The following is a 12,969-nucleotide window of genomic DNA, read 5'->3' on the forward strand; positions in this document are numbered from 1 at the left end:
ATCAATAAGTAATTACTGATAAGGAGGGATTTATCTCTATCATTCTCATATTCATTCTCTATAAGCCTTATAGTTTTTTATCCCTCATTTTCATAGGGGAAATTGTCTTATCTCTATTTTACAGTTAAGAAAACTGAGGCTTCAAGTAATTAACTGAACTACTCAAGGTCACCAAGAGGCATACTGGGAATCTTTTGACTCAAGAGTCCTTTATTCTTCTCTCTACTGTGTGCCATTGTGTTAATTACTGGGGAAATGCAGACAAGCATAGGACATGGTCCCTGCCTTGCTTCAATGGGCAACAATTTTCTTAGGAACATTAGACAGACACATTGAGAGGATTTTTAGAAGTACGGGGAAGCCTGATATACTTGCTCATTGGAACAGAGCACATATCCTATAAGAATTTGAAGCAGCTCCTGTTATGCAGCCTTGCATACTATAGGGGCCCATGGATGTTGCTTGTTGAATTAATGCAATTTGAAGAGAATTTGAGATCCAGCCCTGCTCTGTGGGATCTACACTCCACAGCAAATGGATTTTGCATTAGATAATAAGCACTGTAATAATGTGTACACAGTCTGACCCAGAGTTTGCCTAATGAAATATCTGCACTAGTAAAAATGTTTATCCATAAGGATGTTCATTGCAGTATTTTTTTTAATTGAGTGAAAGATTCTTTAAATTGTGTAGTGCTTTATAATTTTCAAAAGTTTCACAAAGATGATTTCATATAATCCCATGTTAACCCTTTTTTTCTACTACGCCTAAATTGCTCCTCCCTCCTTCCCACTCCCCACTGGTAACCACTAGTTTGCTCTCTATATCTCATTGCAATATTTTTTAACAATAGTGAAAAAGTGAAAGGGCTGTAAAGATACAATAATAAGTCATATATGTTTACAGTGGAATATTATGAAGCTATTTCAAAGTGATATTGCAAAAGAACAGTTAATAACCTAGAAATATTCATGTGACTAAAAATAATATATATTTACTATATATATATTAATGTATAAATATGTAACAAATATATTAAATATATTATATGTGTGTTGTGTATAATATATTAAATATATAAATTTATATATATTAAATTATTATATATAATATATATATATAAAATCATATACCCTTTTATGTGAAAAGCATTTATTATCACACATATAAAATGATCCCATTAAAATCTAGATATATACGGTTATGAGTGTGAAAAGTTATACACCAAAATATTAGTGGTGATTATTGGTTTACTGTAGAATTTTGGCTAATTATTATTTCATTGAGCTGTTCTCTGTCTTCCTACCCATGTATAATACCTGTATATTATCTTAATAATTAGAAAAAATAAATTTTGCTTAAAGATGAATGCAGTGTCAAACACAAATCTATCTCTATCATTTTACTGCAAAGAAAGTCATAAATTGGGACAAGAAAAGAAAACAAACTCTCATTATGTCATACTGACTGAATATACATTTATTTGAGACTGGAGAACAGACATAGAGTCTTTGATAGGGATCATTTGGTTGCAAGGAATAGATAATTTAAGAAAAAATAAATCCCTTTGTAAGATGTAAAGTATCAGAGAAAGTACAGCCCAGGCCTCATGAAGGAACTGGAACAAAGAGATACAAAGGGTTTCTGAAGGTGAAGTTGATATTCTCTCTAATTCTATCTCTGCATGGTTTCCTCTGTCACTCTTGGCATATCTGCTGCTTTCTTCTCTTATTCTGGTATGACTTTCCAGCTGATTAGCAGACTGACTGTCTGAGCCCCAAGTGACTTTCTAGTTCAGCTACTCAACAAAGACTGTCCAGAGCTTCTGTTGATAGTTCCAGAGTCACATGACAGAGAAGATGATTGACTTAGTGTATATCAGTTAGTTTTTGCTCTATAACAAACTATCTCAAAGCTTAGGGACTGAAAACAACCAAATTTTTAGCTCCCCAGTATATGGGAAGCTATGGTCTCTGGGAAATTCTTCTGGCCCAGGCCAGACTAAGACAGTCAACTGGTGGATCAGTCGTGGAATGGCCAGCCTAGGATGGCTTCTCCTGGGATAGTTCTCCTCACTCTGGATCATCCTCCAGCAGGCTAGCCCAGGCTTGTTTGCATGGTGGTCTCGAGTTTCCAAAAAGGAGTAAGGACACGTGCAAATCCTCTAGAGGCCTACTCTCAGAATAAGCATGTTGTATCCACTACGTGCTATTGGCCAAAGCAAGTGACAAGGCCAGTACAGATTCAAGGGGTGGAGAAACAGATGGCCCTATCTTGATGGGAACAGCTACAAGGTCACATTGTAAGTAGTGTATACAAGGAGTGGAAGAATTCTAGCCATTTTTGCAATCTGCACATAATCTGCCAGCGACTCAGGCTGACACAGCCTCCATCTTGTAGCTATACCACATTTACAACTTTCCACATTGCCCCTTGATTGATGAAGCAGGGGAAGAAAGAGACTGGAGAATCTTACATAAGCTTTTCAGTGTTTCATTGGTCATGTCCCCGCACAGACCATGGCCAACAGCAGCACATGGGCTCCACCTTATAGCAAGATGGTGCTATAGTGAGTCAGTGGAGTATTTTGGTATTTGAACATTACCTGAGCTCTGCCTCCTGTCAGATCAGCACTGCATTTGATTCTCATAGGAGTGCAAACCCTACTGTGAACTGCACATGTGCGGGATCTAGGTTGTGCACTCCTTATGAGAATCTAATGCCTGATGATCTGAGGTAGAACTGAGGCAGTGATGCTAGCTCTGGGGAGTGGTTGCAAATACAGATTGTCATTAGTAGAGGTTTGATTGAACAGGAACCATAATAAATCAATTGCTTGCAGACTCATATCAAAACCCTATCTGTGAGTGGTAAGTGAAAACAAGCTCAGGACTCCCACTGATTCTGCATTATGGTTAGTTGTATAATTATTTCATTATATATTACAATGTAATAATAATAAAAATAAACTGCATGATAAATGTAATGCACTTGAATCATCCTGAAACATTCACCCCCCAGTCCGTGGGAAAAATTGTCTTCCACGAAACCTGTCTCTGGTGCCAAAATTTTGGGGACCACTGCCTTAAAGGATCCCTAGGGCTGGGCCCAAAGGAGTCAGAGTAAGCAGGTAGAAAATCCAAGTAGCTCAGCAACCCATAGCCCAGAAGCATTCCATCCAGACCCATTCAAAGTCTCCCTTAAGTTTTCAATCTGCTCCTAGAGCTAAGTCAACACAGAAGACTAAGACAATAGACTCACAGGTAGGAATCAGTGTTCTAGAATCAAATGTTGAGAAGTGCTATGGTCATAATCAACAAAATGAAGCTGAGCATCAAGTTCAAGAGAAAAGGAGGGAAAGAAACCCCAAGCAGGAAGGTTCAGCGGGCAGGGGCTGAAGCAAGATGGAATAGGAAGTCTGTGAAATGGGAAGCTTATATGAATCTCTTTAGCTTAGCACTGAGGCCACAAACTGCAAGAAAGTATCAGAGCTCTGACTCTTTGCAGTGTCTGGTTGCAGCAGTTAGAAAAGGACCTAAACCAAGACACACCATACTGAATGCTTGAGACTACAAACCTAAGCCTCAGTCTCCCCCTAAGGTTTGTTCCTATTCACTCATTTTAGCTTACTTGTCTCTCTTTTGGCCTTTGTAGCATCTCATCCTTACTAACTGCTCTCTCCAATTTCTCACACCTGAGATTTTAACTTTTGCAGCATCTTTACATTCCAAATATTTATGGTAAGAAGACAAGTTAATTCTTTATAAGTGCAATGTCCAAAATATTAGTCACAGTTGATGAGGTTTCCTTTGAGTTCCTACCTCAGATTCCTAAATGATAATGTGGCTTATGACTCACAGAAAGTACCATAGATGCCAGGTAGGGCAAAAGTGCTCTCTGGGGAGGCTGTCACTCCCTACTCCACATGTGGAATTAGCCTAGTGTCTTCCTATCAAAAGGAAGCAAAAGGCATTGGTCTAAGCACCATGCTGGGTTGAGTGAGAAATTGTGAGAAATGGAAGGAGGAGAGTCTTGTTTGACCTGTTGCTCATTGCCTTGCAGGTCAGTGGGACCATGTACAACACTGGAAGACATGTGTCCCTGCGTCTGGACAAGGAGCACTTGGTCAACGTATCAGGAGGGCCCATGACATACAGCCACCGGCTGGAGGAGGTCCGGCTACACTTTGGTAGTGAGGATAGCCAAGGGTCAGAGCACCTCCTCAACGGACAAGCCTTCTCTGGGGAGGTATGTGAGGTTATTGAAGTACTACGGGTAAGTGCCAATTAATAAGATTTGGTGCTTATTTATATCCAAGGTGTGATGACAGATGGAAAAACTGCTCTTGTATCTATGAAATAAGAAGGTCTGTGCCTCCTTTCTCCATCTGTCTTTTGCAAGTTGACATAGAAGTTTATAATGAGCTTCCAGTGTTTTCCAGGGAAGACCACAGTGAAACTTGATATTTCCTCCTGAGACATTGAGAGACAGCTCTCTTGTGACTAATGCCCTAAGATATCGCCAGATCATTATTTCAACCCTAAACCCTCACCTTACATGTACATCTTCATTTACACCTATCTATGCAATCTATGCAATCAGCCCCCTATATGTCACATATGTTTGCATAGATTCCATAATTCTCCTTTCTGGCAGAATGGGTCTTATTTGCACAAAACTATTACGTATAGCGAAATAAATGTCAGGGAACTAAATAGTCTGAGTTTCTGCAGAATGTGCCGCCATTAATGGTGAGTGTCACTGTGTCTATCATCAGCCCAGACAGAACTCAGGCCACATCAGTGAGCCAAACCACACCTTCAGTTATAGGACAAGAGCCACAATTTAAACAAATATCATGTGTGCTATGACATATGACACTTGATAAGCAGGGTGTAGTTAATTTGACCTCTTTTACCTCCCTTATACTTGAGGGTGGTTATCAACTAAAGGTCAGGTGTCCTTATATGCTAAATATCTTGTAACCAGGTTTCTGTTTAAGAGTCCTCAATAACTGATGTCAAGAAGGTCTTCAAATAACAGAAGTATGTATTTCACTATTGGCTTGGTCTTTTTAACATTTTTAATCAAGATCATGTTTAAACGTGGCATTGTTTTTAATATAGTAAGGCCACACACTGAGAAAGAGATCCACAGCTGAATGAGTCCAGTGGCCAGATTTTAATGATCATTCAAAATGCATCAACTGAGAACCTACATAGGCACTGTGCTAGTTACCAGGGATACGGATATATATATATATATATATATATATATATATATATATATATATAAAGACATAGTTCTTACCACAGAGGAGCTCAAAGAATACTATATTCAAATCATTAAAGTATAATGTCATGCTGTAATGGAGGTGTACAAAGGCCTTGACCAACTCTAAGGAAGAAGTGACAAATTTTCCTTGAAGCATGCAGGAGAAGTTTCACAGAGGAGGTGCCCTTTGAACTGGGCTGAGAAGAGAAGCAATGCAGAACAAGTTTCAGAACATCAGCTTTGGCATCAAAGAACCTGAGTTTGTACCTCCTGCTGTGATACACAGTAACTGTGTAACCTTGAGATGGTTACTTGATCCTTCTAAGGCTGAGTTTATATACCTCTCCAGGTTGTTTTGAAATTAAGTGGGATTAAAGATGTAAGGATCACTAGAAGTACTCAATAGTTGATAGACAACAAAGATAAAGCTGGAAATGAGGAACAGCAAAGTCGCCAAGGTGTGTCAAGGCACTGTGCATGGGGGAAGCTGCACGTGGATTTCATCTGTGGTCTATTAGTAATGGCTGCATAGAGGACCGGGTTGAGCAGGCATATGAGTCTCCTTCCTGAATCTGTAGGGAAAAAAAGCTAGGGATGATTAGGGATGTCTGCCAAAGGGACATGAGAATGTAATGGGAAATTCTGAAGAGTTACAGATCCTGAACTAACATATACCAAGGAATATGATGAAAGCAGGGCAAAAACTCATGAACTGAGAATGACTGGGGGACTGCCAGTCTGAATTAGAGACTATTTAAAATTAGATAAACTCTTCCTTTTTAAATACGTTATTTTAAGATTTGTATTCATTTTCTTTGTTGACTGACGTTTATTTGCTGTCATTTCTTTGTTTTTCTCCCCTACTGAACTATTAAATTCCAGTGCCTATCACAATATTGTCTCAGAATAAAAATGAATTTATGAATGAATTTATTAAATGAATGAGTGAAAAAATATAGATGGTTACCAGGCTAAAACCTTTACCTTGTAGAATTTCCTAAAGTTGCTTGTTTCTTCAATATATAATAAGGGTGCTTTGTAACTTGTATATAAACTACAATTTTGGAGTAAATGAGGGCTTCCAAAACCCTTAAGGGAAACATATAACAATTTGATCTTGATGTATTAATTTTCCTAGACCTACCCCGGACCACAGGTATCAGCTGCTCCAAAGAACCTGCATTTTTAAAGCTCCCAGGAGAGTATGAATATTAGGTTTGTGAAGCACTCCTTCAGTAGTACCTTATTAAGTGTTCTCAATGAAAAAAGCATTTAAACAGAGTTGCGAATTAGAATTAACTGGGGAAAATTGCCAAAATATTTACATTTGAATCCTCCGGAAGCAGCTGAATTAGTCTGCAGAGAAGTGGTCCAGGAATGTGCATTTGTAAAAATTTTTGCGAGAGAATTTGGTTAGTGACCACTGTGTCAATTTCAGCTCAGGTTCTGCCTGAATTATCCCAGTTTTCTAAAGAAGGAGGACTTAATCAACAAAGCCATCCTGCACAAAATTTTAAAAGGCGCACCCGAAGTAATTGCCCCCTGGACATGGCAGAGCTGGGGTGCTATCTAGACTAATGGTGTTTGGAGAACAGCTTCCCAAGCAGAGCAGCCACGCACACATCCCCTGCTCCAAGGAAAAATTGACATTCAGCCTCAGCACAAATAGTTACACTTTGCTCTGAGTACACCACATCAGATATATCACATTTCTTTCTGAGCCCCTGAGTATGAGTGGTCTAAAAACTGGTGTGGGTTTAGGTGCAAAAATCCAGAATGTTGAAAGCACCAAAACATGTCATGTGGAAAGAGTTGGATAGGCATTGATTTTTGAGATACCTCAAAGATATTGCAGGTTCCAGGCAACTGCAATAAAACGAATATCACAATAAAGCAAGTCACGTGAATTCAGTGCATATCAAAGTTATGTTTATACTATACTACAGTAAGTATGCAATAGCACTATATCTAAAAAAGCATTGTGCATACCTTAATTTAAAAATACTTTATTCCTAAGAAATGCTAACCATCATCTGAGTCTTCAGTGAGTCACAGTAGTAACATCAAAGAACTGATCACAGACTACCTTTACAAATGTAATAATAATGAAAACTTTGAAATATTGCAAGAATTACCAAAATATGACACAGAGACACAAGCAAGCAAATGCTATTGGAAAAATGGCACTAAGAGACTTGCTCAATGCAGGGTGGCTGCAAAACTTTAATTTGTAAAGAACACAGTATCTGCACAGTACAAGAAAGTGCAACAAAACAAGGTATGCTTGCATTTAGCCCTGGGAGATCAACTCGGCGATGCTCTGTGACCACCCAGAGGGGTGGGATAGGGAAGGTGGGAGGGAGATGCAAGAGGGAGAGGATATGGGGCTATATGTATACATATAGCTGATTCACTTTATTATACAGCAGAAACTAATGCAACATTGAAAAGCAATTATACTCCAATAAAGATGTTTTAAAATAATTAATTAATAAAAATAAATAAAGGGCTTTAGTGAGCAAGAAGAGTTTAATATCTTCTATGTGGGATGAGAGGAAAACCTAGGGTCAATTGTCCAAAATTCCAGAGAGATGGCAGTCAGCTAAATATATGTTCTAACAATGAGAGTTATCTATCTATGGAATGAGTCTGCCTCTGAAAACAATGAATTCTCATCACGGGAATTATTAAGCATGGAATGGAATTTGAGGACTTCATAAAAGTGACTCATCCTAACAAGCAAGTGAGCTATGGGCTTTATTGTACCTTCTAATGCCAAAACTCTACTCAACCCATGATCTCCTTCGGGAAAATATTTTCCAGATAGATTCTACTAAGGGTTAGCCCCAGTTAAGTAAGTATATTTCATCCATAGATTAACTGTTTATTTTTATTTTGAGCTATTTTCAGAGCTGTCTTTGTTCTCTATTTTGAGCTATCCTCTGAGAGGACCTAGGTAAACACTTCGGCTGCAAAGCATTTGTTTATTGTGTTGACAATGAATAATCACATTGCCATCTGCCCCATCTATCATTGCTGATCACGATAAGCCAGTTAATGCCAGGCATTTTCCTTGATGCAGTGCAGCGGTCGTTATCTGAAGAGCTGTAGATTAATTGCAGTCTTGTCTAGTGAGGTTATTGTAATTGATGGTCATTATTTGCTTTGTTTTATAAAGCTGTGTGGATGTACCACACAGTCAGCAACTGTGTTTTTATAAAAATTATTCATGTCCTACACAAGAACTCCTGGATGCATTGTCAGGGATTGGTGATAAATGAGCATATTCAGAGATTCAAACATCTCGATTTTTTTAAGATGGGAAAATTAACCGTTTTTAATAAGTAAGACATTTAGCTTGCTAATCGTGTCTGAATGGTTAGATTAATGTCCAATACAAAGTAGGGTATTAATGAAAAGAAAAAAATATATTAACCAGGAAAAAGATAATATTTGAAAAGAATCATGCCCATGGATTAAGTTGCAGTAGTGAGTCTAGATAAGAAGAATCTTTCTTATTTGGGGAAATTGGAAGTATTCATATTGAAAACCTTCCTGAAGTTCTTCACTTCAAAGGGTTAAGGGGGTACACTGAGAATTGCACCAGCTACTTCATGGAATACCTGTGGCCAGATTCTCCTGTTTATTTTACCCACTCTTCACATGGCTAGTGTGCTTCTGCTGTGTGCTGAGCTCAAAACCCAGCTCCTGCCCAGAGAAGCATACAGTCTATTGAGGTTTACATATGTTTATAATACAACATAATATGGGTTATACTTGAGGATTGTTCTGGAAAGGGAACTATGAAATAACTCTCTCTGGATTGTATTAAGGAGAGGATGGATGAATAGCTGTGTGACCTGACACAGTTGCTGCTCCCTATGAAGGTTGGGTAGAAATACATCAACTTCCCAAGTCTCAGCCTCTTGAATCTTGATTCTGTTTAAACACATTTGAGGGAGGAAAAAGTCCATAGCTGTTGCTATGTAGATAATATTTGTTTAATTAAAAGGGGAAATAAAAGTCCCATGTAGAATATATGTATTTTTAGTGGCTCTGAATCAGAAGAGAAAACAGTTATCTCAGCGCAAACAACTGAGACTAAACAACAGAAACTGCAGGCCTTGTCCTTTACAAGGAATCAGTTATTTGCATCTCTGAGAGACTGGTTTCACCAAAGTAACACAAATTTGTAGGAATAAGCAACTAACACCAAATTGTCCTGAAGTGTGCAAGGGTATGAAAGTGCTGAGGAACACATGACTGAGAACCAGGGCCCCATGAGGCACTGAATAGTTTTGCGGGGAGGTACTCCGGAAATCTAATTAGCACCGTGCAGGAGGCTGGGACCTCCTGGTAGAGATGCTCCGTTGGCACAATTGGGGATTTGAGGGGGAATGAGAATTGGGATATTCAAAAATAACAGATACATGACTAATACACATAGAAGAGCTACTTGAGTGCCATGGGAATGCTGTTCCCTCTACCCTGATTACTAGCTCCACCTTCCTCCCCCTATATCCAGCACAGCCCACTTGGTTTTTCTTTCCAAGTCCCCTTCCCTCCTCCCAGCCAGTCAAGTGTTGCTGCCTCCTTTTGACTTCCAGAGAATCCTGTATATTCATCTACTACAGGAGTCCACAAACTGTAGACTGTAGGCCAAATTCAGCCAAGGAGCTAAGGATGGTTTACATTTTTAAAGGATTGTTTTTTAAAGAGAAGAATATGCAACAGAGACCACATGTGGCTTGCAAAAGCCAAAATATTTACTACCTGGCCTTTTAGAGAAAAATTTTGCTGACCCCAATCGATTAAATTACCCATTGCTATAGATTTATAACTGTTTACTCTCACTTCTGGAACCACATTTCTTGTTGATAGGAATTTTATCTTGATCATTACTGTATTCCCAGAACCTTGTACATTGGCACATGACAGCAGAGTCAATAAATGTTTGCTGAACTAAGGAATACATAATCTTGGTAATCCCCTCAATGACAGAGACTTTTTGCTATTCATCTTTCTACATCATGCAACTAGCACAGTGCCTAACATACAGTAGGTGCTTCTTAATTGATGTTTGTGGAATTAATCAATCAATCACTGAATAAATAACTTACTCTACTATTGGTGTTTTAGTAATTGGAACTTTATAGGCTTTTTTCCCTGGAATTTTGGGTGTGTTGCATTCATTGACTATATGGGGATTATTATATATATAGCCTCATTTAAATTGAAGTGTTTTAATAAAGGCTGTCCAAAGCATCAAATTCCATTAGAAACTGGAAGAAAGAAAGAGTGATTTAGTTCACAGTAACCACTAAGAGAAGTTCTGGGCTTTCTCTGAGAAAGAGGTATGCTTTGAGGCGAGGTACTCACCTAGCCCTATTCTAAATGTGGTAAAGAACAGAAAGGGATTGAACAATTAAGTGTCACCTTGGAGGAAGTTTATTTCCATTGGAGGGACAAGGCACGGACTCGAATCAATTACTGTGCAGTGCAATCCAGAACTTATTCAGTCACACCCATAGGTAGCTACGGAATTTCACTGCTAATACCCAGTCACTGTTTACATGCTTTGTGATTTTCTTTCATTCATTCATTTAGTTAACAAATATTAATTGAGAGCCTACCATGTGCTACAGTGAATTAAATTGGTAAAAATCCTACCTGTAAGGTAATTAAGTCTAGTGGGGGTAGACAAATAATAAATAACATAATAAATGAGTAAATTTCTATGGTAAGTTAGAGTATGATAAATGCTCTGGGAAAAGAAATAGATCAGAGTAAGGGGGATCAGAGGATGAGGAGTGGAGGTAGTGAGTTACAAGTGTAAATATGGTGGTCAGTGTACACCTTATTGAGAGCATGACATTTGTGAGTTTGCCATAGGGATGTCTAGGGAAAGGACATTCTAGGCATGGGCAACAACCAATTCCATAGCTTTGAAGTGGGAGAAAGCTTGAGTGTTCTAGGAAGACCAGGAGCTCACCTGTAAGTGATCAAGTGTGAGAGGTCAGAGAGAGAAGAGTAGGGCCGGGAGCTGCTGCAGATCATTACCCCTTTCCATGGATTTTGTATGGACTTTGGCTTTTACTTTGAATGAATTCCAAAGCACATTGACATAAATTCTCTGATTTAATCACTAAACACCAGCTCAGTGAGGTTACCCTTAGTATTATCCCCTTTATACCTGGGGAAACTAAGGCCCAAGACCATCCTGACAATAAGTGATTGAGGCTGAATTTAATTCAGGTCTTCTGATACATAACATTGCTTACCATAGGCTAATGTTTATCCATAAACCCCACAATAATCATTGTTCACCTACTCTGGGCCCTAGTCCAGTGGGGAAATTCAAAGACCTGTAGGCTGCAGGGCCCGCCTTTAAGGAGCCTTCAATCTAGTGGAAGATCCCATCTTCCCAAACAGACTGTTAACTCCCTGCAGCTACAGAGTAGGTTGTGCTTTTTAATATAACATACATGTGATAGGCACTTAGTAGATTGAATGAGTAAATGAATATCATTTAAAAGACTGTAGCTTTCAGAGTCTAAATTATGCCCAGTATATCATAAATTAATTCTGTTGTCATAATGACAAACCTAATAAAGTCGATGGCATTATTAACAGAAGTTCTAAGTGTTAATGTCAAATTATTTACAAACATAAGGTAAGTGAATTTTCAGTGTACCTGGGAGGAGTAATGGAACAATTGATAACTGGTGTGCTAGAAAAATTCATTTAGATTCCTCGTTTCAACCCTGGAATTACTCCCAGGATCAGATCAGGGAACTTGTCTTTGCCAATACTAGAAGCCAAAGCTCTGGAATCCAGGGACCAGTCCCACTCAGAGTGAACAAACTGACCTGTAAGAAGTAAAGCAAACAGAGGTCAGAAGCCTAGTAGTAGAGCAGATTATGATGATAGCAGCAAACAGATGATGACTCTGATCTAAGGATAGGCACTTTTCCCTTTGGACATTTTTATAATTTCTTCTGGAAAAGGACAGCTCAGTCCAGTCAGCAGCTTCCTGGATTACCATTTTAGATGAACACTTTGGGGCTGCCTAAGAGAGAAGTCATTGCATTTGAAGACAAATTGTTGAGATCAGCTCATTATCCCATTGATTCCATCCCAACCTGTATCGTAACTCTGATCTGGTCCTGCCAGGGTGGCATTATAACAGCCACCATCTTCCTTTACTTGATTTTTATCTCCCCCCTTGGTGTCCGTCTAAAGCAGGGAAGGAGGTGTTATATTACAAAGAAAATATTAAAGACAGTCATTAACTGGGACTTGATCAGGGTTCAGTAGAACCTAACTGTCATCATAGAGATGATCACTGTTATGACTCTACAAATGTTGAATGGGATCTTCTTGTATTTAATAACCAGTGACACTGCAGTTAGAGGATGGGTACTGCTTCTAAGACTTCTGTGAACCAGCAACTGGTGAACAGTTAAGCTGGTACAGTTGAAATGATTAGCGGTACATTTTTTTATCCATTTCCAAAGCTACTGGAATAAAGTCAATTGGAAAAGAAAATGTAAAGTAAAAAATGACTTGTTCACTACTAATCTGACCACATCAATGTTCATTAAAATTTCTAGAATTTCCGGGACTTCACTTGTGTTCCAGTGGTAAAGAATCCGCTTTACAATGCAGGGGATGCGGGTTTGATCCCTGGTCAGG

The 12,969-nt window shown here is 38.7% G+C and overlaps 1 protein-coding gene across 1 annotated transcript in view; it reads left to right on the forward strand.

Annotated features, from left to right (window-relative positions):
- Positions 1–12,969, forward strand: part of CA10 (carbonic anhydrase 10) — a gene marked incomplete at both ends in the record, with an annotated part of 646,129 nt that overhangs the window by 524,708 nt on the left and 108,452 nt on the right. Inside the window, one exon of the mRNA XM_082860516.1 lies at positions 4,063–4,248. Coding sequence (XP_082716642.1) covers positions 4,063–4,248 — 186 coding nt within the window. The remainder of the gene's footprint in view (positions 1–4,062; positions 4,249–12,969) is intronic.

The sequence above is a fragment of the Leucopleurus acutus genome (genome assembly GCF_964270905.1).
Source record: "Leucopleurus acutus genome assembly, chromosome: 19".
NCBI lineage: Eukaryota > Metazoa > Chordata > Mammalia > Artiodactyla > Delphinidae > Leucopleurus > Leucopleurus acutus.